Genomic DNA, 24,985 nt, shown 5'->3' on the forward strand with positions numbered 1-24,985 from the left:
TAATTAAAAATTGGCTTAGGATGAAAGCTGACAAACAATACAAAAAACCTATCCCCAATCACATTGAGGGTCAACAAAAAGTGTCGCAAGAAAGGAGATATTTGACTCTTCGGAAGTCGTTCCTGCTGCAATGAAATCCAAGTTCAGAATATGATCAGAGCACGACAATTCGTGTGCAAAAAGCATGGAAAACAATCTAGCTATTAAGAAAGCAGTTTTGAGTTATCCAAATACGATATCTGTTATGGTTTTGGAAGCCATTTCCGCTATATGAAGAACTGAATTTTTATTGAAAAATAGCCTGAAGGTCTTTTGGCTCTGGCTTTAAACATTAATTGTATGGTAGGATTCTTCATATATTATTAAAGAAAATAAAAATATATTTGAAAAACGGATTTTGGATTAAATTAAGTGTATTTAGCTTTAGGCGGGGTACAACGGGATCATTTTTTTTGTAATTGAAATGTATTCAAAACTAAAATCTAAATCCAATTACCTACATCTGTACAAATATACGAGAGCTGCCTATAATAAAAATAGTGAAGCACACACAATATAACGTTGAAAATGGTTTCATTATTTTTTTAAATTTTCTCCAGGAAGATGAAAACCCATTTCGAAACTTTGAAGCGTATTTTCGCAGCTCCTTTTCTCTTGGTCTGTCCGAGTCTGTAGAGGCGCTTGCTGTTAGATGGAACGAAAGTACTTCCAAAATATGCCTCTATCTAGATGTTCTTTTACTCCAGTGTCATTCACGGGTGCGTAATCACCCAGATCACACACATTTAAAAAATATTTTTCAAGTGTTTACAAAATTTGAATCTGCTTGGAAATGGCTACCTATTCCTTATACCCAGAAGAGCGCGAGAGGCTGGACAATTGGCTCCAGCAATGGGGCATCAAACTCGACTTCCGCACCCGTCACCAGTTCCGAGTGCCAGTGCCATGTCTGTGGCCAGATTAGTGGACAAGGTCCACAAGGATCTGGTTGACCTCAGTATGTATAAAGCGTGCACCGGCGTGCCGATGATGCAAAATAGCTGGAAAGTTTTAAAAATTCACGTTTTGGATGGACTGAATATAGGCATATCCGACACAGATCTGGAACAGCTGGCCCTGGGCAACGAGGGAGCGATTGATCAACTCCTCTTTTGTATAATGTATACCCAGAACGAAAAGCTTTGAGTTGAGTTGAGGGTTTTTTTCCATTTGAAATAAAAAATTACTAGTGGGAATTACTTATATAAGTTCGGTCATCTGCCTCCTTAGACTAACTATTTTAAGACTATTTGGCAACACCATATTTACGCCTCGAACATTAAATTTGGCAAAGTTTTTTTTTGAAAGCTGAACGCTGAATTGTTTAAAATATTTAAGTATTGGTTTTTTGGTTTATTTAAAGTGATTTTCATTTTAGTATAATTTTGTATACCATCTGGTATCTCAAAGGGTAGGGACCCCTGCCTATGTAGCACACAGAACTAAGCGTTTCTGACCCCATATCAGTTTTCTGGCCATTTATGAAACCATAATTAAGCTGAGGCAGTAAAGTCTGGCTAAGAGCTAACCTCAGTCCAATGGCTATATTCTGATCTGGCCATCCCCTACTTTGTCCATCTCCTGCTCTGAGTACCTCCCTTTTGGCCGGTCTTCTTCTATACTGTTTATCCATTTGCCCTGCTCCACCTCCGTAACAAACTCAAGGCACTCGAGCGCTTCAACGGACACACGGATATGGTTACGGAGCCATGTTTGGGCACGAGATGGTGCGGTGCGGTGCGGTAGCTGCGGATGCATGGGCAGTGGATGAGCGGACCAGCCGGAGTCCAACCGAACGGAACTTTGAGAATGTTTTCAGTGATGAGAGGATGTCGGGCGAGTGTCATGCGATTGTTTTGTGTTAAGATGCGAGCCCTTGCAGACGACGGGCTTTGTTTGAATGACACTCGAATGACGGGGGATTCTCCTTGTGGCTTGTCTGTTGTGCGTTGTCCATCGTCTGTTGTCGGTTGTGTGAGAGTGTGGATGTGGTGGTTCAAAATAGAGGTGAGGGTTATACGAGAGTGTTGGGTTGGGCACAGTCAAGATTGGGTCGAGGCTAATAAATACAGGGCACTTACTTGATATAAATGAAAGCACAAGAATCATATCTATGGTCACTTGAAACCACTTCATCTCATTTCCCTCTGCACGCTTTTTTGGCTTTTGCTGCTGGTGGTTGAAGAAGGTGATTGTGGTGGTGCCTGGTGCCTGATGCCTGGTGTCCGGTTTCTGGTCTCTGGTAGTGCTTCCGCTTCCTAGGGGCTGTTATTGGTATGTATTTCGTATGGGCTGTTCGATGACGATTGGGAGCAAGTGCTTTTTAAGGCGCTTTTTTCTAAGGCGATTTTAAGGCGCAGGCGCAACAGTTGAGGGAAAATTCAACTTTTCTCTTGTTGTAATTGTTGTAGAGTTTGGTTGTTGGTTTGTTGTTGTGCGTTATATGCATTTCAGTTGCTGTTTTTTTTTTTTTTTGTTGTTAGGGTAGTTTTCGGTTGTTTTCCTGGCAGCGTTTATTTTACAAATATATTATTATTATTTCGGAATCATTGCAGTGCCTCGCTTCATCGTTTTCTTGTGGCGACTCCCTTTGAGTTTTCAGTATATATAACAGTTCTCTATATATTGTATATATATACTATTTGTTTATGTTGTATGTATAGTATATATGCTTGTAAATATATTTATTTCTTGGCAGTTTTCGATTAAAATTCTTTAAATGTGCTTTTTGGTGGCCTCTGCTTCGGTTCGCCTTTTCCCCTTTGCGCAGTTTTGCTCCTGTTCCTCGTTGTCCCTCCACTTCACATTGTCTCATTCCTCTGCCTTCTCCTCCATCACGACTCTTTGGGGAAAATTTGGGAAGAGAGAATGAGAGAGCGAACTGTGAGAGATAAAAATCATTTTGTGGACATTTAATTAGTATTTTCATTAAAAAACAATTCAACAATCACTACAAGAATGCCTCAGAACTCTGGTCTGATCCTTAATACACCAAATACCAAAAACCACATACTACATTTGCTCCCAAGATAATTCGAAATGTTTGCGGAGGGCGAATGCCAGTTTCGACTTGACTAAGGTTGAGGTTAAGGTTAAGTTCCTCAAGTTTTTAGGCATCTGTGGGACCCAGCCCCACCCCACCATCCGCTTCCTATTTAAAAAACAAAAACAATAAAGTTTTCCGCAGCAGCAGCAAATCCCAAATACATCTTCTCGTTCGGCTTTGTTTTTTTGTTTTTTCTTTTTATTTATGCTAATTGATTTTAATCTTAATTTTGTGCTGACCCAAAATTGAACTGCTTGAAATATATACATACATACATACATATATATGTATATGGTTGAGAAGTTTTTTTTTTTATGGGTGGCAAACATTTTGTGAATTTTAATTGCTAATTTCACGTAATTCATTTACTCGGGATCTGAAGGTATCCGGCTTATTCTTTGGAAAACTTTTTGGCCGTCTTGTGCCGAACCTCCGTTGGGTCTGTTAATTTAATTAATAACTCCTAAAGGGACTTGACGAGTGTCCCTTTTTTCTCCCTGTGTGTGCGTGTCCTTTGACTGAGTTCGGATTACCCAATATCCCTTTCCTGCTTATGATTTCACTTGCCGTTCTCTGGCTAGGAATGGAGTTCCAATGGAACTTTGACAATTTTCGCCAGAGCGAGAATAATATTCAGAAATTTTGAAATATTCTTTGCCCATTTTCTTGAATAAAAGCTAGATCAGTATGAATATTAATTAACGAGGAGGTTCGATGTTCACAATCCACTGTAGTCCAGAAGGGTAACCTTGGTAGCGACGAGCTGTGATGGTCCGATTCCGTCCCTCAAATAAGAAGATCAAAGCAGAAGAAGAACGACGACGGCGGCTACACGAGAGACACGAGAGACCCGAGAGACCCGAGAGAGTGTCGGTAACTTAAGAAGGAAGCTTTAAGTTCGGTCGAGTATGGTTGTGGTTGTGAGGGCAACGAGATTATTCTTACAGTACAATTATTTTTAATAATAAAAAGAAACCCCACAGTTGTATATTTGCTGTCGAAGCAGTCCCTACAACAGAGGTATTTTTGCAGTCCAAAGGTCGCCCTTAATATTAACCAGGCAAATGCTTTAACATGTGAAATTTTATATCCTTGAAAATTGCCGTACAAGTAGTTGAAAATTAAAAGTACACCGAATGCTTGTACTACGAGTATACGTAAATGTATGCTACATTATGGCACAATTCAATTAAAAAGACTTTAAGGGCGCCTCTTGAGCTCAATGAGGAAAATGCGGACGAGAGCGGGCGGGGGGAGAGAATGAATGAGCAATTCAGTGAGGGCGGCAAAAGGTTTTCGGAAGTAATTTAAGAAAATGTCATAAGAGTGTGCATGACCTTCCCACCTTCTGGCCCCGCCTCCGTCTCCGCCTCCGCCTCCACCTCTATTAGTCCCCCGGCGACCTTACTTGACGCGCTGTCAAATATTTAAAAGGCGGCTGCAGGGGCAGGGACAATGAAGTGACGCCAGGTGGGAGGCAGCTAGCGCTATGGGGGTGGTGCCAGGGGCAGGACATGGCAAGCCGTGGCTGGGGCTGGGTGGCTCGAAGACGACACGTTTTTGATGCAACAAAAGATGCCAAGTGTCAATTTAAGCAGCCGCACACTTGCTCGAGAGCCCGGGCAAATGGGAGTGGGCTGTCAAAAAAAAAAAAGAAAAAAAAAATGTGCCACGGGCCTCATTCTCTCTCGTTCTATCTTTGCCACTGCCATTACCCCTGCCCCTGCCCCTGCTCCGGCCCCTGCTCCGGCCCTGTCTTCGTGCCCTCCCACTTGATTCTTGAAAAAGCCAACGTTGAAAGCGTTTAAGGCGTCGCGTCCCTTTTCGCCCGAGCTGCCACGCTGGCAGTGTCCTTGCCTTTCCTTGATGATTTGACAAGCCAACGCAAGGCTTTTCCACTCCCTCTCTGTTTTCCTCTACTCCCCCGCTACCCCGCTCTTCCGCTCCCCATCCCCCCATCTCTTGTCTTTCTTATCGTCCCTCTCTTTCGCTGTGTCCTGTTCAGGTCCTGTCCTCGCCTGTTGTCTTTTCATATTAAATGCATTGCGAAATATTAAAAAAGAACCCGAGAGAGAGAAATTCGATTTTTTGCCGTCAACTTCCGTTAGTCTGCCTGCCCAATTTGCCCCGTCATCATCGTGATAGTTGCCACCGCCTGACCCGCCTGCCCCGACTGCCCCCCTCTGTGGAGCCCCCGCCACATTTGTCGCTCATTATGAGCGCTCATTAGGCGGCGCTCAGGGCATGTTGCCTGTGACAAGTCGGCAAAAAATACGAGTATAAGAGAACTCGCGCCTCTGACGACCCCTGACCCTTAACCCCTAATAATGCAAAGCAGGCCAAAAGGGATCAAGAGGCATAATCTCTATATTATGCTGTCAGTCCTAAAACGTTAGAGTACGAGTAGGAAAATAGCGGTTTTTTACATATAACTATTCGTTCATGAGTTTGCAGAAACCCTTCTTTTTCAATCGAATTTCTATAAATCAAAACGAAGATCATTTTGTCCTGCATGGGATGTGTCCCAGAATATTCTATTCAATTTAATTATAACATAAAATTTAAAATTTAAGATAACAATTACTTATATTATTATTTTATTTAAAAGAAATGGTTTTAGAGTTTTATTAAAATTTTCCTGACAGGACTTCAAGCCTTGTGTGTTTAAATTCTGTTATTAAATGCATTCTCATCAAACGCCACGAATTCCTTTAAAATGATATCCAAGTTTTTCTTGCCGTGAAGCAATCCCCGAAATACTCGTACTCCGCGACAGCCTGGAGAGAAATAACAACAGCTAAAGCAACAATTTCATTCACATCAGCATCAGCTCCAGCATCATCATTAGTATCATCATCAGCGACATTGTGGCATCCTTCCCAGTTTTCAGTTTTCAGTTCTCAGTTCTCAGTTCTCATTGGCATGCTCGGCAGCAACGGCGGAGCAGATAATCGTAGTCCCCCTCCAGATACCGCTCCGACTCCGGCGAGTACGAGTACGAGTACGAGTTCCACTGCTGTTGTCTGGAGTTGATGCTGATTTTGCTATTATTACATGCATATTTCGTGTAATGAGTGCGATTAGCATTTTCAATGAAGTGGGGTTAACAATGTGCCTTGCATTTCTAGTTGGAACTCGCAGTTCCCCCTTGGCCTAGGCCCCCATCCTTCGCCGCCATCGACGACTCCAGCGACTCAAGTGCCGATGAGAGACAGAAGGCTCTGGGGCTGAGCCATGAACGGAACAGAAAGGAGCGTACTGGCTCAAAGCTCAGATGCTCCAAATGGTGCTGCGTCATCAACATAATCATCAGACATCAACATTTCAAATTGAGCAGCATTATTGGCCCACCCACACGCAAACATATGTACAATGTACATACATATGTCAGCGCACATAATGATAAATTTATATGCATATATGTACGGGTATGTACATGGTCACACAGAAGAATAGCATACCCCTATAAATACTCACTGCAGTGATCAATTGCCAGGCATCTGTGCGAACACTGAGCTAAATTTTCGACGACTGGCTGGAATTTGGTCTCCTATCTATATCTCTATATATTTTTATTCCATAATTTGTCTTCGCAATAAGTATACATGCCAACAAATATTGTAGCATACCGGTATTTTTTCAAGTGTACATTTTCGATTTCCAGTCGCATTTGTTTCGTGCTAGTCCTGTCCCAGTCTCATGGTATTTTTGCCTTTTTTTATGGCCACTTTCCTTAAACCAACCCAACCGAGCGGGGACAGTACCGTAACCGTCTTGGGCTGCTTGATGAGCGTTGTCCTTGCTGTGGGATCTTTAAGGTTTCCTACTTTTCTTTTTTCCTGTGCTTTCCTTTTTATTATATGTAGTGGGACCGAGACTAGATTTTCGCTTTTAACTCATTGTCTACTTATTGCTTAGTCTACCCCAATCCCAGCCCCAACCGTAACGTAACCCCCTCGAAAACCCTTGACTTATGTGTGGTCTTCCGCTGCCCCCTTGCGTGGCCTTGTCGGCTGCTGGCTGTTGTTGCTCTGAATTTTTGTGGGCTGCAATTTGCACACTCACAGGTGACAGTCGTCAGCCTGCAACATGGTCTCTGCCTCATCTCGCTGGCCCACCCTCTCTGCACCGTCTCCACCCTGTCTGCCCTTCGTTCTGCATTCTTCCACCGCCACATCTATTTCGGCATTGCCTTCGTCTTCGCCCTCGTCTTCGCCTTCGCCTTGGCAGTTGATTTCTGTCACAGCTGTTTTCTGTGATTTGTGTGTTGCCTTGTTTTTTTGTTCCTTGTCTGCTTCCCAGCCCATTCCTTTGACTTTTGTCTTTTATCTTAGGGCCTTTTCTTTCTGTTTTCTGTTGTGCCTACTTATTTGGATTTTTCTTTGGGGTCTTTTTTCATCTGCGAGCAACACAGCAAATGTGGGTCTGAGCGAATGTGTGCGAGTGCACGATTTATTGCTCATACGCACTGTGCGGCAGCCATGTTTCATTTCTTTTGTATTTATAAGCTGTTTAAAGCGTTTCCAGGCCGGCCGAGTGACAAATTACGAGCTGGAGAATTGATTATCTTGTACAAGATTATCCCAAGTGCCTATGTGTCGGGCTATTGCCCCATTCGATGCGGCTCGCCCGAGCCCGAGCCCGAGCACAAGCCCATGACGAGTGTACGTCTTGCTGGGTGTGTTAACGGATCTCAAATGATGTGGAAAAACGAGCTGGAGGGCAGGACTCAATATGGAAATCGAAATTATTCAATTGGGTTTTTTCAAGGTAAATAAAAACCACGGCCAGGCACTCACTGTTTATTCCTACCCCACTCAAACAATGATAATAAATCATAATTAATTCGCAACACAGTGCTGTCATACATATTTTTCTACTATTGTACGTCCAGCATCACATCCAGGCCTCCAGCTCTATCGCATTGTCATCCCATCCAAGCCAAGGATGTTGGAAATCATATTTTTATTTTTCCTTGCATACTTTAAAGCACTTTTCGCAGCATGTTCGAGCGGCAAACTGACATTAATGGCTTAATGCCAGGGCCATTGGATACCCACTTGATGCCGTCCTATTTAGTTACCCCTTTCAACAAGCCTCCAACTAGCCTCCCCCTATCTCAATCTCTATCTCTCCCAAGCATCCGACTGTCTAAGTTTTTCCTCATTCCATTCCATACCGTCTGATGCCGTCCCATCCATTTTACTTGTTTACAATATTTTTCTTTTTAATGCGAATTGCAATTTCTTCCTTTCATAACTTGTTATGATGAGGCGCAGTTTTACTCGTTTCCGCTTGGACAGGACTCGTTCGCGTGGAACTTGTTATCGCTGCTCGGTGCTGTGCTCTGGTGCCCCGGTGCCCCGGTGCCCCTGTGCCCCTGTGCCCCATCTTCCACTGGCCTGCTGTGAGGCTAGGGCTTGCACATTTTTGCAGCTCAAGTTTGCTTTTTTATTGACAGAAAGCTGAAAAGAAGCTGCAGCTTTTCTCTGCAGCCCTCTCCCACTCCCCCCACTCTCTGGGGCTTGTTTGCCTCATGCACAAAATGAGACACTTGACCAAAATGGTTGTCATAGTGATGTTGCTAAGAGTCCGTATACCCTTACAGTGGGAATAGCGGCTTCACCAGATTACCAAATGTTTGTAAAGCCTAGAAGGAAACAGCTCCGATTTTGATCATAGAGAGAAACGTTTCCCATCAAAATACAGATGGATAGCTCAGTACTAGATAAGACGGCAAGTGTATCAAAGGGCTCGACTGCAGACGCTAGCCTTCCGTGCTAGTCTGTTGCTGTTTTAGCCAGACCAGACCAGACCAAACCAAACCAGACCAGACCGTCGAGTGGCTTGTAGAGAATTGGTTTGTTTTGTCATTAAAGTTAAGTTTTCTGGCCTCGGTCGGTGCCTGGCATTGGCTCAGGTAAAGCAAGGACGAGGAGTGAGCGGGACCGAGACCGGGACCGGGGCAGTCAGATGCCTGTAGGAGGATGCTCTAATTAAATTTGCCAGGCCGCTTCATTATGGCACTTCTGCCCATGCCCTTGCCAGGACCACGCCCTTCCAGAGACCCTTCTGCCACCCTTGGCGCCCTTGGCGCCCTGGCCGCCTCTTCACATGTTGACTGAAGCAAATAAATCAAGTTAAATAATTGCCACTCGTATTGTCAACTCATCTGCGTATGTGTGGGCCTGCGTCATTGTGTGAGTGCCTTGTTTAACATGGGCATGGTCCATGTGTCCCGCCCACACCCATGTATGTGTCTGTGCATATTTATATTTATACACACTCACACCCACACCCACACACAGCGACGAGATGAAAATATAGAAGGGCACGCGCGTTTCGGCCCATGTCCGGATGATGACGCTGGTCGAAGAAGCAGCAGGAAGGGCTGCAGCAGGCCACACAACAATTTTCAACCAACTATGTGGGAAAAGTTTTTTGTTTCGCATTAATGTTACCGGCTTAGAGCCAACTCCCTAAGCTCTTGCCAGCCCTATTTAAAAGCAGGCCAATCTCTACCATCACCTTGAAACAACAAATTGTTCTATGAAATTTCGTTATAATTAAAACATTTCACTAAGCACAAACTCAAACTCAGCTAATACACACACACAGGGAACCGGGCACCACACACCCATCGTCAAAGACTCTTTCTCAGTTCGGGTCACTTCCTGTTGGGGCGCAACTTCCGGTCTGAAGGGCCGAACCTCCTGCCTGCCTGATTGCCTGCCTCGTGAGCGCTCCTTGGTTGAGATTTTTTGACGTGAACTAAACTATGTATGAGCCTGGACCTGGCCAAAGGAATAGACAGACGAACGTTGAGAGGAAAAGAATATCTCAAGGCACTCACTGGCCATTCAAATGGGGGAATTTTGGACGTGCTTTCTCTGTTATTCAGTCAATAGGCGAGCGACGAACACAACAATTACTAGAACATATTTCTATAATCTGCAGTGGCAGTAGTTCTTAATTTTAAGACTTTGCACGAATATTAGTAAAAACAAAATAAAATAATTTTTATTTTTAAATTAACCTTATACATATTATCAATTTTCTATCTTCTAAATTTCCATATTTAAATATGTTCTCTGGTTAAGGAATAACACTAAAGAATTCCACTTTAAGAGATAATATTATAGATTGTCGGGAATAAATTTTACTAATTCTGTTTAGACCTTCAACAGACCTTTTTAGCACAGACTTAAAGTTAAAGAATTATTAAGTAAATGCTAAAATATTTTTACGATCCCCGTTTTAATGGTACCTTTTTTTAAAGTCAAAGCATAAACACCGGAGATTTGCATTAATAATGTTATGACGTTAAGTCGTTCAAGAGACCTCAAAACTTTGTAGCATAGCCTTAAAGTTAAGGAGTTATTAAGTAAATGTCAAAGTACATGTATGATTCCCGTTTTTATGGTACCTCTTCTTAAAGTCAAAGCATAAACACCGGAGGTATTGAATTATAGGAGTTCATAGCTAGACATGGCTATCCGATGCTCAGGTCTGTATACATAAAGGAGAGCTGGTTCTTAGCTTCATAAGAGTTTCTGCAAAAATTGGGCTAGTTGGAGCAATGGCTATTTGGAATGGGTAAGTCCTTGATCTAAAAGTTCCATCATCCACACAGAAAATGTTTCGAGTGCTGGCATTTGATCATTGATATCACATATCACACCTGAATTCTTTAGCCAGAAACCATTGCTTTCTCTGGTCATTTCAGTCCGTCCTTTCTGTATTTTCACTCGCTTTTCATTCGCCTTACTCTTGAGCGGTGTAGATTTTGGCTATTTAAACTTGGCTAAGCACTCCCTCAATCTTGCCCCGCTTGTCCCGCTTCTAATGGCATTTGCCCCGCAGGCAAATGCAATTTTTTTCGGTTCAAAATGAAAGCAAATTTTCCGCATTAAGTACGCCATAATTGAATAATGTCATAAGCTGCCTCTAACATAGGCAAAGTGGAGAGCCGATCAGTGGGGGGTGGTGCATGCGGCATGGGGCATGGGGCATGGGCATGGACAACAGTCGGTTGCAGGGGGGTCGTTCGGTATGTGGTTGGATGCGGTGGGGCGCGTCCTGCGGTTGTCGTATCGTATCCTCTGTGTGTCCTGTAATGTGTGTGTGTGTGTGTGTGTGTGTGTGTGTAATCAATTATGCTTTTTATGTCAAACGCCATGAGAGAATGATCCAGCGAACGTAGGAGTGACAGAGAGAGAGAGAGCGAGGGAGAGAAGGATGGCGCAGGGCGAGGAGCATCCAAGGAGGCGTGGTAATATGGCAAAAGCGTGTCCATGAAGCGGCACAAACATTAGCATCAACAACAGGCAAAGCCATCATCAAAGCCCCCATCCCCGTCTCGGTCCCAGTTCCTGTCATCATTCAAAATTTAAGGTTAATTTCATTTGAAAATTTTCGAGCGAAACGAGATCCCAAGAAATTAATAAACACAAATTCAGATTCAGAATCGGTATCCGAATCAGTGAATATTCAGACTTAGGCACATGGTGTTTGGCTGTTCAATTTCATTTCGTTTAATTTAATTTGAAATTACTTTTATTGGCTCATTTGCATATCTGACAGTTGCTCTTTATCTCTGTCTCTGTCGCTCATCTCCTGTGTCTCTGTGTCTCCTTCAGCACTATTTGGCCTTGGCTTTTGGGGGCCATCATCGGCCTCCTTAGAGCCATTTCCATCTTCTTCTATATCATCATCATTGTCATCATCTTTTGTCGTCCGCCTTGGCTCCTTATCCTCGGCTCCTAATTCCTCAACGCCGCGCTTAACGTCCATTCATCTTCATCTTCCCCATAGCTTCTAAGCTTCGCCCTTTGTTGGGCTCTCTTTCTCTCATTCGCACTGACACTGGCACTGGCACTGGCACTGGCCCTGGCCCTCCTCCCTCTGTCTCTTTTCCTGGCACTCTTTCCATCCTATTCGCTCAGTATGTGTTTTAGGCAAAAGTGTCGAACCTTTCAACCTTTCAATGCTTAAAATTTCAGCAAATATTTTGTCTTCTCTGAGAAGATTGCATTGGTTGGGGGATATGGAAGTGGGAGGAGCGAGCGTGTTGGCAAAGGGGGGGATAAGTGGGCTTGGGCATGACAATCTGGGCACAGAGCTGGGCACAACGCCTGCCAGTTGATAGCTTATACATAGACATGCACACATCAGTATACGTTTTTTTTTCCACTTCCTTTTGTCATGTGCCAGCTGCCCCAATCAACGCCCTGCCCTGAACTATTAGCCTCGTTAACAGAAATTAGCACACATACACACACATGGAGAAGCGCACACACACACAAACAGAAAACTGGAGAAAGAGAAACGCACACCCACCCGGTGAGATGCCAATACAGAAGAGAAGGATTCTGTATTTACAATTGTCCAAGATAGAGTCACTCTATGAGTGAAACGGTAAAGAAAATTCGTCAGACCTGGGACTGAGATTTCTGCTCAATCTTCATGGATACGCAGAAGTTCTGTTAAGGGAAGGTATAGAGAATTACATAACTATATGATATTTATTCAGAATTATTTTCAAATATATGTACATATATCTGGATATGAGGCCTAGACCCAATTTCCTTAACGAAACGGCACTTGAACCGGTTCAGAGTACCGTTTTCCATATTCGTTTCATTCGCAAGCAGCCAGCTTTGTGCCTTTGACTGGCCCCGGAGCCCCGGGGCATTGTTAAGCTCCGTCTCCTTGAACAAGAGAAAGCCAAACAAGAAGCGGGAAACGAGAAGCGAGAAAAAATGGCCGCGTTCCCAGCTGGCCAAGGAGTAGGATGGATTCTTTTGGCGAATCCTTTTTTGTATGCATTGTTTGACTGGGATTCGGATGGAGGTGTCGGCAATGGCAATGGCGATGGCGAGAGTGGTGGTAGTGATGTTGATGGGACTTGGGTGGTGTCGTGTGTTTCCCGCCATGATTGATGCCCAGTTTGCTGCACAAGATTTCGTTTTAATGCTTTTGACAAATCCGTTAGCACAAACGGCAGATGAAGGGGCGGAATCGGCGAGGACCTTATCGCCAACGCTCTATGAAAGGACGAAGCAGGGCCGGGTAAGACAATCCAGCCAAGAGAAACGAAACTAGAAACGAAACGAAACGAGAGAAAGTCGTAATGACAAAAACATTGTTCCATCTTCTTTCTCGTCATCGTCGAATTCGTTGTTGTTTTCAAAGTGTGAAGAATACAAAAAAAAGGCAAAAAAAAAACCAAATGAACGGCGACCCATACGAATTCTTTAAAGCGATTTTACCTTCGTTGGGCTTACATTTTTCGGAGCTAGTTCGAGCCAGCTTTAGCAGTTTGAGACACAGTTACCCCACCAGAAAATGAATGAAGAGGTTAAAAAAAAGTTTAAATAAAACTACACATAGAGAAAGTTTTTTGATGGTATTACAGCCCTAATTGAGAGGGGAAGTAAATTCAAAATTAAATGGACAACTTTAGGCCTGAAAATGAAACAAAGCGACTATAAAAGAATTGTATTCGCAGTTTTTGAGAAGCCCCCAAGTGAATACCCACTAGAATGTCAAGTTTTACAGTACAAGTATTTCTTTTACATTAAATATAAAACCCTCAGCTAAAACTAAAACTAAAACAAAAAGAGAAACCATTACGCATTCAGTTCAGCGTTTTATGTTCATAATTGATTTTGTTTGATTCAGCTGGACATTTCACTTTTGAAAGCGCTTATATTTTATTTATTACTTCTTTTCAAATATGTATGTATGTATGTATTTTTGTTGTATTTCCGTTTTTGTGTGTGCAACATTGTTGGTGCAGTGTTGTCGGTGCGGTTTTGTTGTCGCGGTTTCTGCGGTCGGCCGAGGATTCTGTAGATTTGCAGAGCTTAATGGAAATTTTCAATTCACTTTGACACTTTATGACAAACTTTGGTTTTGGCCGACGCGACGTCAAAGGCAAAGCCGGCAATATCAGCTTGCAGTGTGAGCTCTTTGGCGGCTTTAATGCCACGCCTGTCAGACGCACTTGCCGGGTAGGTCGCTGTAGGAGGACTCCTGTATTTCGCCAGAGTCCTGCACAGCCTTCGACGCCAATTTCCCAAAATGCTGTCAGCAATTTTTGGCTTCGACTATTATTTTTGCTGCTGTTGTTGTTCTGTGTGCCTCTTCCTGCTTTTTGTTTTGTTCAGCCCGTCGTCAGCTGCCAGTAGCACTTAAAGCCAACAGCAATAAAAAGCAGCGTCGGTGACTGGCAAAGGTGTTAAGCTCGACCAAGTCCTGGTCGGTGGCAGGCAGAGTTCCGTAGGCTGCAGCCCCAGCACCAACCCATCTCTGAACCCATCGCCCAACCCTGGCCTGAACCCTGCCCATCTCCGATACCCCGCCTGGTGCTGGTGCTGGCCTCATCATTTTGTGAATAAAGTCACGTTTTGCTTATTTAACATTTCGTTGATTTCTCCACGCCTCAGAGTCACAGCCAGAGTCAGAGTCGCGCCTGCCTTTCCACAAATGTCCTTTAAGCCATATGGCATCAATTTTTTTAGCATTTATTCATTTAGTTTTTCTGCCATTGATTATGCATTCAGTGCGTCTTTGTGTAAGTCGCAAAGCCCCAACATAAACAGCATTGTTTGTCGTTGAGCAATAACGATAACTTATCGATTATTTCGCCGATGGCTTTGACATGCCAAGCGGAAGGGGCTATCCAAAAAGTAAATCCATACAAATGAGATTTTCGATATCCTTACCATTTCCATTAAGATGCCTCTTCCATGCCTCTATCTATCTATCTATAACTGCTTCAATAAAATTTCGTATAAAATCGATAGTGATTTTGATTGCTTGTCTGGTTCCCCTGGTTTTTACATTATCTCCCTATATGTATACATATATAATACTTGTAGCGTCTCATTTAATTGAATATTTCTTGCACTTGTATTTATTTTTCAGTTTAAATATCTGCGATAATTTACCAATTGCAGAACTCATGATGCGAAGGCCCAAGTCTCGAATTATCCTGTCGTTAAATTTCGCATTCTCTCCCTCACAACCCAACCACCTACCCAAGGACACACGCACACATTTTACCGAAGAGACAGAGAGTGGGAGGGAGGATGTGGTGCGGCAAAAAATTGCCAATGGCACAATTTTCTTTTGTGTTCGTTGTTTCTTTTTTTTTTTTGTAAATTGTGTGAATTTTAACACTTGATATTCTTTTAATGAATTATTTCGTCCATCCGTTTCCCCCCGCCTCGCCCAACGTTCCTTTTGGTTATTTACATTTTTCAACTATTTTGCATGCCCTGGACCAGGGAGGACTTCGGAGACAGGCCCCAAAAGGGGGAAACTTTTGTAAGTCAGAAGGCAGCCGGAGGGCGTAGAAAACTTTTCAAGCAAATAGCTTGCAATTGAGTTATTTATTGTGTGTGTGTCTGTGTATGTGTGTGTGTGTGAGGGTGTGCTTGTGTGTAAGTGTGCCCCAAAAATGGCCAAATTATTTTTCCCTATTCCCTGTTCCCTTGCTTTGTGGTCGAGTCGAGTCCAGTCCAGCTCCAAGCTGCTGGCAAGTAGCTGCTGCCATTTTATGTTGCCTTTTTGCTGCTGGCCAACATTTTTATAGCCGGTTCTCGTTGAGTCAAAGGGGTACATTCAAATAGTGTAAATGTATGTAACAGTCAAAAGAAAGCCAGAACATTTTAGATTAGCATCAATCGCTGAGGTCGTAACAGGAAACTATATCAGGGACAATTACCGGATTATATCTGTAATGTCACCCAGAATCAATTGCGAGATCTTGTGGCATCAATCATTTTCAAAGATACATACGCGAGAGATACAAAAGCCGAATCATAAATCCTGTTTAGCAGAATCTTTGCGATCGCCAGATAGCTTAGCCAGACTAAAAAGAATAAATGGTTCAGCAGTTAGAGGTGAATTTTCAGGTACTATCTCCCTCTCTTTGTCTCTGCACCGCTAGATTTCCCTTAAATATTACATATATGGAGGATATTTTAGATTCTCGGCCGAAAGTAGCTATTATTTTTGAGTGGCTATCTTTTGTTTCACTCTTGTCAGGCCATCGAAGATGCCAATATCGTGGACTAGTCTGCATATATCAAATAGCAACCGCACATCAGTCGAAAAGGAAGTCATATGTAGTTCAATAACCACATATATCGATTCTCCAGATAGTCCAACTAATCACAAGTACCTGTTATTTTATGGGTGCTCTATTAGCTAAGGCAAAACAATAAGTATATAATGCCACAATGGATTTGGATATAATTGTTCTTAAAGAGTATCAAAAGCTTCGGCCCCTGAAGATAGTCTTCATTTATTGTTTGGTTTTTCTTTGCTTTGTGTTTCCCTCTCCTTCTGTTTTATTTGCCTCTCTTTATTTGCCTTGTGGTTGCCACTTTTGATTGTTTTGACCATAATACATACACATGTGTGTGTTGCTGAGGCTGTGTGCGTGCTGCGGCTTTGGCTTATGTACTCGTCGGTATTTCTAAGCGCAATTTCCCAGTGACCTCGGGCAAGGCGCTAAAAAAACGCCCCGATAATGAAAAGAAGATGGCGGATATTATTTTAACATTGCTTGTATATGAACATACATTGCACATATATTTAAAACCACAAAGAACAATTACCTAATGCATAAAGTGTACCCTATATGAATAGCACACAATATCCAATATATCCTTTTCCTAAAAGCGACTATGATTTTTTTATAGATGGACATTTTTTAAAGAAATTTAAAAAAATAATTTAACTTTGTTATGATTTTTTTGCAGAACATGAAGAAGAAGTCTTGCAAAACTCTGCCCTAAAATCTTTGTAGTTCATGCTTACCGTCTGCCAAATATTAAATATAAAATTTATAATTTTTTATGAGTTTTAGAAGTAATATTTTAAAGCTATCAATCCAGTGAGAGTTGCAAAATTTTAAAAACATATTGTTGATAATTGATGGGTTACATAGTTGGAGAGTTTTCCATATTTTATTCTTCCCCCCTCCCTCGATTTTCTATCGCCTTCGCCCTCGATTAACCAAGAAACCGATACACTCGTTTATGGTTAACGGTTATAAAAAAAGCAAATGAAACGAAACGAAAATTAAAAAATTCTGAATGGTTCCAGGAGCCGGAAAAAAACAGAAAATGCCAGAATTCAGAGACACAACCCACACTGGGAGCCGCACACACGAATGCAGAAAGGAAGGCGCAGGACTGGCCTGCTATGGTCTGGTCTGGTCCGGTCCGGTCTATCCTAACGCTCGATTGCCTTTTTATAACAGAACACTTGGCAGCACACACCCATATGTACATGTGTATGTGTGTAAGTTTGCGAGTGTTTCGGTGTGTGTGTGTGTGATTGAGTAAATGTGCTGCATAGCCACAGGAGGCGCTTTAAAAGTTCATTGTTTTTGGAGTATAAGGCTACTTCTGTTGATATAAGCCAGAGAAAACCCCTCCACGACATCCATTCCCTTAGGCGCTAAATCCGTTTGGTCTGTTCTCGCCTACCTTAGGAAAACTTGGTCCAAAAAGTTTAATGTAAATCCTCAGCAAGTTGTGTTTGCTGTAGCAACAGACGATGGCTAAGAAATTTGCCCAAAGCCAAGAGCTAAAACGAATTTGGCATATGGGAAGGCATTTTCTGTGACAGTGCGAGAGTGGTGGTGCATTCGTGAATGTCTCGTATGTATGGATGGAGGCCGGTTCCTCTGGGTTCCAGGCCCAAAATTAAAATAAATTACTTAAAATCTTTCTAGATTTGCAAAGACTTTTTGCACTGCAAGAACTGAGAACAAGTTCGCGCAATGATTGCATGTTGGCATGATTTTATTAATATCAAAAAATGTACATGAAAAAATAAAGTTTCTAGGCATCGGATAGACCCTGCTCTTAGAAGATGAACTAGATTAAAATTCAAATAATTCCTTAAAGTGTACTCCCACACAGCATTAATCATCTTAGCTCTAAGAAGCCTGTGTACATACCTTCTACCCCTCAGAAACCATAACATGCCTTGCTCTTGACCCAACCTGCCGGTGGTTATCTGGCAGCCTGGAAGTACAAACTCTGCGCACATGCGAGTATAATCTATACGCGTGCACTCGACTTAATTGCCGCACAGACTCGCACACCTCAACGCAGAGCACACACCTGCCGAAAGCAAGCTTTAACCTACGAGTATACCATACCATGCCATACCAGAGCAGACCCCTTTCCAGCTTATAAGCTGGAAGCCGCTTCTCCGAAAATAAAAGCTGCTCCTGTGCGGAACTTTTAGCAACGCATTCCAATTTATATTAATAATAATAAGTCATGATAATTTTATATGTGCATCGCGTCGTATGCGCAATGTTCTGGTGCTAGTTTTATTTGGCTTTCCCGGGGCCATATTTTTCTTGCCTCTCTCTCTCTCTCTCTCTCTCCGCATACATATGTACATATGCACATATGTTGAGCCTGTTAGTGTGTGAGTGTGTGCGTGTGTGAGTGAGTGAGTGTGCAAGAGAGTGTTTGAATTAGCAGATGTACGTGTCACATTCAGGCCAGGATAACTCGCGTTGCCACTCGCATTTGCACATGCCAAATGCTGAATGTCGAAAACGAATTCCTGAGTAGTTTTCCTTACATTTTCCATTACTGCTCCTCATGCATTCTCTTTCAGCACTTTGGCATTTCCTCTTCCGTATTCTCTTTCCGTTTCTTGTCCAGTCGTAGTCCCCCTGCAATTTGCATGTATTTCACGCCCAGGCTCACATTTCTGGGCTCTAGGCTCGATGGCTCAGTCACTGAGTCACTGAGTCACTCAGTACTAGAATCTAGCCAAGCTCCGGGCTCTAGGAGTTGTCAAGCCCATATTGTTTGTGTGTGAAGTCTTGTGGCTAGAGTGGCAGTCACCTCAACTGGCGATGAGGTGGACTTGTCATAACTTACCAGTAGATTGTTCCACTGAACTTAAACTGGATTCGATCGATGGATTATGGGCATAGTCATAGTTACAGCTGCTAATGGATAGCCTCACTGATTTTCAGAACTTCTCTTGACAGATCTTTCTCCCAGTATATGTTATTTATCTCTTATATATGTACATGCTTATCACAGGATGCTAATATGTGTATATCTCTTAGGCTATAGTACGTACTGTATCTAGCAATTATAGACACAGCTTAAGCAGGTCTCTTGCCTGCCCCTGCCGCTGGCCCTGTCGCTGCCCCTTTCCCTTGACTTCACTTACAATTTGTTTTATTTTATTTACCTTTTACCCTCTCGATTTATTTTCAGTTGGTGAGGGTGAGGGTGATGGCTGTCTCCCGCTACTGCTGCTTCAATGTTGTACTTTTCTTTTATTCTGTTTGGTACGTGAGCTCACGTCGTCATTTGGAGGAGACATGATGCCTGAAAATTGAGTATACGACATGTTGGCATTGTCATGATAAAGACGCCAGTCTCAGAAGACGATGCTTGGGGTATTGTCCTGGCATGCAGCCAACAACAACAACAAAACCAGTGGAACAAATACATACTCTTACAGCATCAACAGAGCAGAATACTCAAGCCGACGCATTAATTATTGTAATTAGAAATTTCTCAGACTCCAGGGCGTAACAAAAAAAATAGAAGAAAATGCAGACAAATGCTTTTATTTTTTGGCCACCAGTTAAGAGTTGAAAGAAACCCTTGAGAACCTTCAAGAGAACTCAACGTGGTGTTAAATCTACCCTTAACTCATGTTCACCATATAAATATGTAGGTGGATGTTGGAAAGTAGGTTTTTGTGTGTGAGAAAGAGACAATGGAGACGCTGTAGATTAAACAATGTGGAAGAAAATTAACTCACAACAATTTCGGAAAAAATTGAGTTGCTCTGCTTTTGTTAGTGTCTGTTTTAGCAGCTCAAATTTCAAATTGCTTACTTTAAGCAAGAAAGGCGCGCAAACACTCTGATACCCACACACGCACACGAACAGGCACACACTCACTGAGACACCCACCAACATACTCACACACATACTCGTAGACATTTGTGAAGCACTCAACCAAAAATGTCTGCCTCTGATAAGTAGGAGAGAGAGAGAAAGAAAAGAAAAAACAAAAAATAAATTGCAAACAGAATAAAGCTCAAATGGAGAGCAAAGAAGTCTTTCCCACAGAGATGTCAAAAGTTCTTGAAAGAACCATTATGAAGCGAATATTTTTCTCATGATCGGAGTAAAATTGATCTTGAGAATTAGTGCTAAAAATAAAAAAAACAACTGGAACTTCGTTGGGCTATATTTAGGGGATATTTTGCAGTGAAGAAGGAACGTAAAGGTTGATTCTCAAATGACTCCCGTTGTGTGGAACTTTATGATTCAATTTTATTTAAAGATTATTAACAATATTTTTTCTTCAAACTTATTAGATAATAATAATTAATTTGGGCATTTTCATAATTTTAAAGGCGCATTTTCAATCCCACATATTCTTGATCAACATCAATAGCCATCCCGGCCCGTCTGTATGCCCGTCCCATTTGAAGGCTGGTTTTTAGAGACTATTAGATATAGATATATGTAAATATAGAAAACCATTTCCCGCTGCCAAGCACTCTCTATTTCTTCATCGCGCAGTGGCGCCCCCTGGCGGAGTGAGCGGAATGGCTGTTTTTTAATGATAGCTGAAGCCATGGCTCTCAAAATAAACACGTTAGAAGAATTTTTTTAGTTATTCAAGATATAATTTATAAAAGTATAAATATAATTTCAATTCAAGCGATTAGGCAGAATTACTTGTAGAAATATAACATCTTATATTAAAACCAAAAATTTTTACGAGCCGTAGACACTCTGAAACACTTCTCTGCAGAACTTTTTGTAACCGGAACTACGAAACTCTTCAAACCACGGTAGCTTTGCCTCCCATGGCTGACAGCTTCCTCATTGGCCGGCTTTTGAGTTGGGCTCGGTGCTGGGGCTGAGCTTTATGTCGCGCCTGTTTATTGACTTTTTCCGTTTCCATAAGCAGCTGCCTTCCAGCTGCCACGTTTTCGCTGCTGCCATTTGCAACGTGTAAATATTGTTTTAAATTCTTTCACAAAAGCCGGAGTGGAAATGAATCCAAAAGACAAAGGCAAAGACAAAATGTACGAAAAATAGCAGGAGGACAAATGAACTTCGCTTATGTCGAGTGGGAACAGAATTGGCAGTGTCAGCAGCAGTAAGAGTGGGATTGGGATTGGACATAGAAGTGGGTGTAGCACGGCTCATAGTTATGGTAGAGAAAGCCAACGGGCTGGTACGCGGGGCCGAACAGTTAGTAAAAGTTTTTGATTTGTGTGCAGGCACACTAACACAAACACAAGTGCACATGAGAAAACACCGAGGGAGAATAGGATGAATTTTATAACTTTCATTTCGTTTGAAGGAGGAAGGGAAGAGTAAGCGGTGAAATCTGCAAGCACAATGATCAAAATCCAAATTTCCTAGGAAGTCACAATTTAGAATTCGCAAAACTATTGCTTACATTTAAGTTAATTGCTAAATTCCAAGTAGAGTCGCAGAATATATCAACCTAAAGTCTAAGCTCTGAGTAATGTATGTAGTATGTAGTTCCGGAAAATCCGTTTAAGGAATCACTATGCAACAATAATAAGAAACGAGAATTTCAATCTTTTAATGTTCTGACAGATTGATTGATGGAATGGTTTGAGTTTTTTGGGTCCAAATTTAAATACTCCTATGCTACAAGCCACGTCAAACGTGTCCTATATAATGCGGCCTATATAATATTCTTAAATGTGGAAACGATTGAGCACTGTACAAGAAGAACACGACACGAGTTTTTACCTACAACCATTAAACCATAATCAAATTATGAAATTCCATTTGGAATAATGTTTGATCTTTTGGATAAATATAGTATTTTCCGAATACTTGTAATATAAGTAGATATACACATACATATAACATAACCAAACACTAAAGATGTAGAAACCGATCCAATTTTTCAAGAAAAATTCCGCCGAAAATTCATGAAGTTTACAACTGAATATGTCCCAAGTTGTTATTTTGAATTACTAAAATTTCCAATTGTTTATAAACTCAAAACTTATAAAAACCAGAAGTCCGATTTCGTTACCTAGCTTTCAATAAATTACAATAATCCAAGGAAACTAATGATGATTTCATAGATTTCCATGGCTCCTTTTTGTATGAAGATTTAGAGGTCAACAGCTGTACTTATTTCCAAAAATGATCTTATCACAAAGCTTTACAGATTTCCGTACTATAACAGGTTTTGCAATTTAGTTTAGTTATAATATCGAATAACTTTACAAACTATAGTTTTTAAAGGCAGCGATATTCCTTTCAGGAGGTGAGGTCATTTTAAAGTTACTTTGCCCATAAAAGGACATAGTCGACCAATTCCACTAATTCCAGTACCAGTCCTCATATATATATATAGGAAACAGTTAAAGAAACAGCAAATGCATAAATTTCATGGCAATATCATTTCTAGAACTTGAGTTCGCTTAGGTCAGGACAAGGCATTCAACCATGGGACTGGGACTGAACCCATTTTGTCTAATCCCAATAGCAACAAGCATGAACACTTAGGCCAAGCCAAAACGTTTTGCACAGACACAGACACAGACACATAAAGACACACACACAGTCATAGGAGTAGATGTGTTTGCTTAGAACGTGTAGGAGGCCTTCCCCAAGAAGGTTGGGTTGTGTGGCCTTTTGTTTTCTATGGCTTATCTTCATAATGTGAATGTCGCCGTCGCCGTCGCCGTTGCCGTCGCCGTTGCTGTCTCTCTATAGCCATCCCCGGCTCTCATTGCAGAAAGTAACTGATAGCAGTTACAACTTTTTTCCACGAAACACATACTACACAACACACAAACACTCCCACACACACACACACAGCAGACACAAACACGCTTGTGGGCCTGATACTCGTATATTTTGTAGCATACTTTTGTGAGCCAAAACTTTAATGAAACGCCAAAGCGCAAAACTTTCGCTTTTTTGTTTCGTTTTGGCAAATGCGATAAAAATGAAAGACAAAGAGAGAGAGAGACAGCGAGAAAAACAGTAAGGGTCGAGACAGCGAGAAGAGAAAAAGCAAGAGAGACAGAGACAGAGACCACGTATATTTATCGCTCCACACGCATTTCCTGTCTGCTGGCAGCTGCATTGGACAGCACAAGAAGCCCCAACCGAAGAAATATGAGAGGAAACGGCGAGTAAAATGTGTGCCAAAGAGAGGCACTGGGGGTATTTCCTGGGCATAGACATAGATTTTTCTTTCGGATTTCCGATTTAAGCCAAATGGATTAATCATAGGCCTCCTTCCCTTCTCCTCTCCTCCACTCTCGACTTTCTCTTTTGTTCCCAGTAAGACTCTCCGAGTTTCGAATTCGGTTTGTGTGTTCGGTTTTTCAGTGGGCCGTACAAATTATAGCCTTAAGCGGTACTCCAGCAAGCTTGTTGCTTGCCAGGCATATAATCTTCCTCTCGAGCTCTCACTTGTGCCACACAGAGATGGCAGCAGAGACGAGGATGGCAGGAACCGTTTATGGTGTATGGTGCGAATGCCCCAAAATGAGCCATCTCAATGGGCAAAAATTACTTGCAATGGCTGCCAGCTATTAGGCAATTGATGTCAAAACCACAAGAAACTAGGAAACCGTTGCCAGATAGGCCTAGAAGTACATAACCACCCGACATTAAGCTGTGGGTCGTTAGTGAGGAAAATTAAGAAGTTTATAAGCATCAGAAGAAAAAAAGAATCCTAAAAATAATTACTACAAGGGGGACTCGATGGCTTCTAATATTAGAAATATGTATATACATATCATCTTTTCTAAAATAAATAATAATTTCGTATAGGTAAGGAGAATTTCAGTAGATAATATTTAGAAGTTTTCCTAAGAGTTATCGCTTTAAACATAATTCGCTTTGGCAGGCTCTGCCTTCTACCATGTGGCCTGTAGTCCGTGAAACGTTTTTAGTGTGCGAAAATGCCTTTGGCTCAACACTTTTGAAACAACAAATCTGAAATGGCATATCAAAACTGATTATTAAGACCAAATGCCAAAAGAAGAAACCGAAAGAGGCTCAACGCATTCAACTAAAGCGCCAAACTTTCTGCTGGAAAATGACAAGCAGGGTAGAAACTTAAATAAATAAATACCTACCGAAACAAAATTCCGAAAATAAATTAGGAAATTGTTTCGGCTTTACGCACGCAAAAGCACAGAAAGCCACAAAACAATGCAACACCAACAGCAGGAGGTGCAGCATAAGCAGGAGGTGCAGCAGATGCGGCTCAACACAACACAAGTCGGGCTCGAGGGTGTGGGTGTGGCTTTCGGGGGGTGGAAGTAGAAATTTCTTTACCTGAGTGGTGCCGGTGGGGCCGGAATGCCGGCCATACCCTTGTCGAGGATACTATATTTCTACCCAAAAGGTTGCGAAGCTTAGAACGAAATTTTGATTCAGCAATTAACTAGCAATTAAGCAGGCTAAGAAAGCCAAGTTTCCTTCACTTCTTTGGTCCTTTTTATCTAATCTTGTACATCAGTCGTGTTTTCGTAATGTGTTTTTAATTTATTAATTATAAATTCCGCCATCAAAGTTTTAATCGTAGCAGTCTTTAGTGTCCCAACATTATGTATGCCTACAATAATTAAACCACGCTCTCTAAGGATCAACAGGAAGTGCTCTGTCGTTAGCCCGCCGAATTTGGTCAGCACGGGTAAGAGCAGAACTGGCGTTTTTAGCGATCGTTTTTGCTCTGGAAGGGTATTTATGGCTTCTAGTTTTTTGTGTGATGGCAGAAACACAAACTTTATGCACAAGCTGTCCAAACCGCCCATTGTGGGTGTGGGTGTGGGTGTGGGTGTGTCTGTGTCAGG

General features: G+C 42.0%; 1 protein-coding gene across 1 annotated transcript in view; it reads right to left on the minus strand.

The window, feature by feature from the left end:
• Window positions 1-2,529, minus strand: part of LOC6598595 (acetylcholine receptor subunit alpha-like) — a 49,461-nt gene extending 46,932 nt beyond the window's left edge. The window contains exon 1 of the mRNA XM_026990551.1: window positions 2,121-2,529. Within this exon, the coding sequence (XP_026846352.1) occupies window positions 2,121-2,175 (55 nt within the window). The 5' untranslated portion in view covers window positions 2,176-2,529. The remainder of the gene's footprint in view (window positions 1-2,120) is intronic.
• Window positions 2,530-24,985: the final 22,456 nt, after the last annotated feature.

This window comes from Drosophila persimilis, unplaced genomic scaffold (genome assembly GCF_003286085.1).
Source record: "Drosophila persimilis strain 14011-0111.01,24,50 unplaced genomic scaffold, DperRS2 tig00000579-arrow-pilon, whole genome shotgun sequence".
Classification (NCBI taxonomy): domain Eukaryota; kingdom Metazoa; phylum Arthropoda; class Insecta; order Diptera; family Drosophilidae; genus Drosophila; species Drosophila persimilis.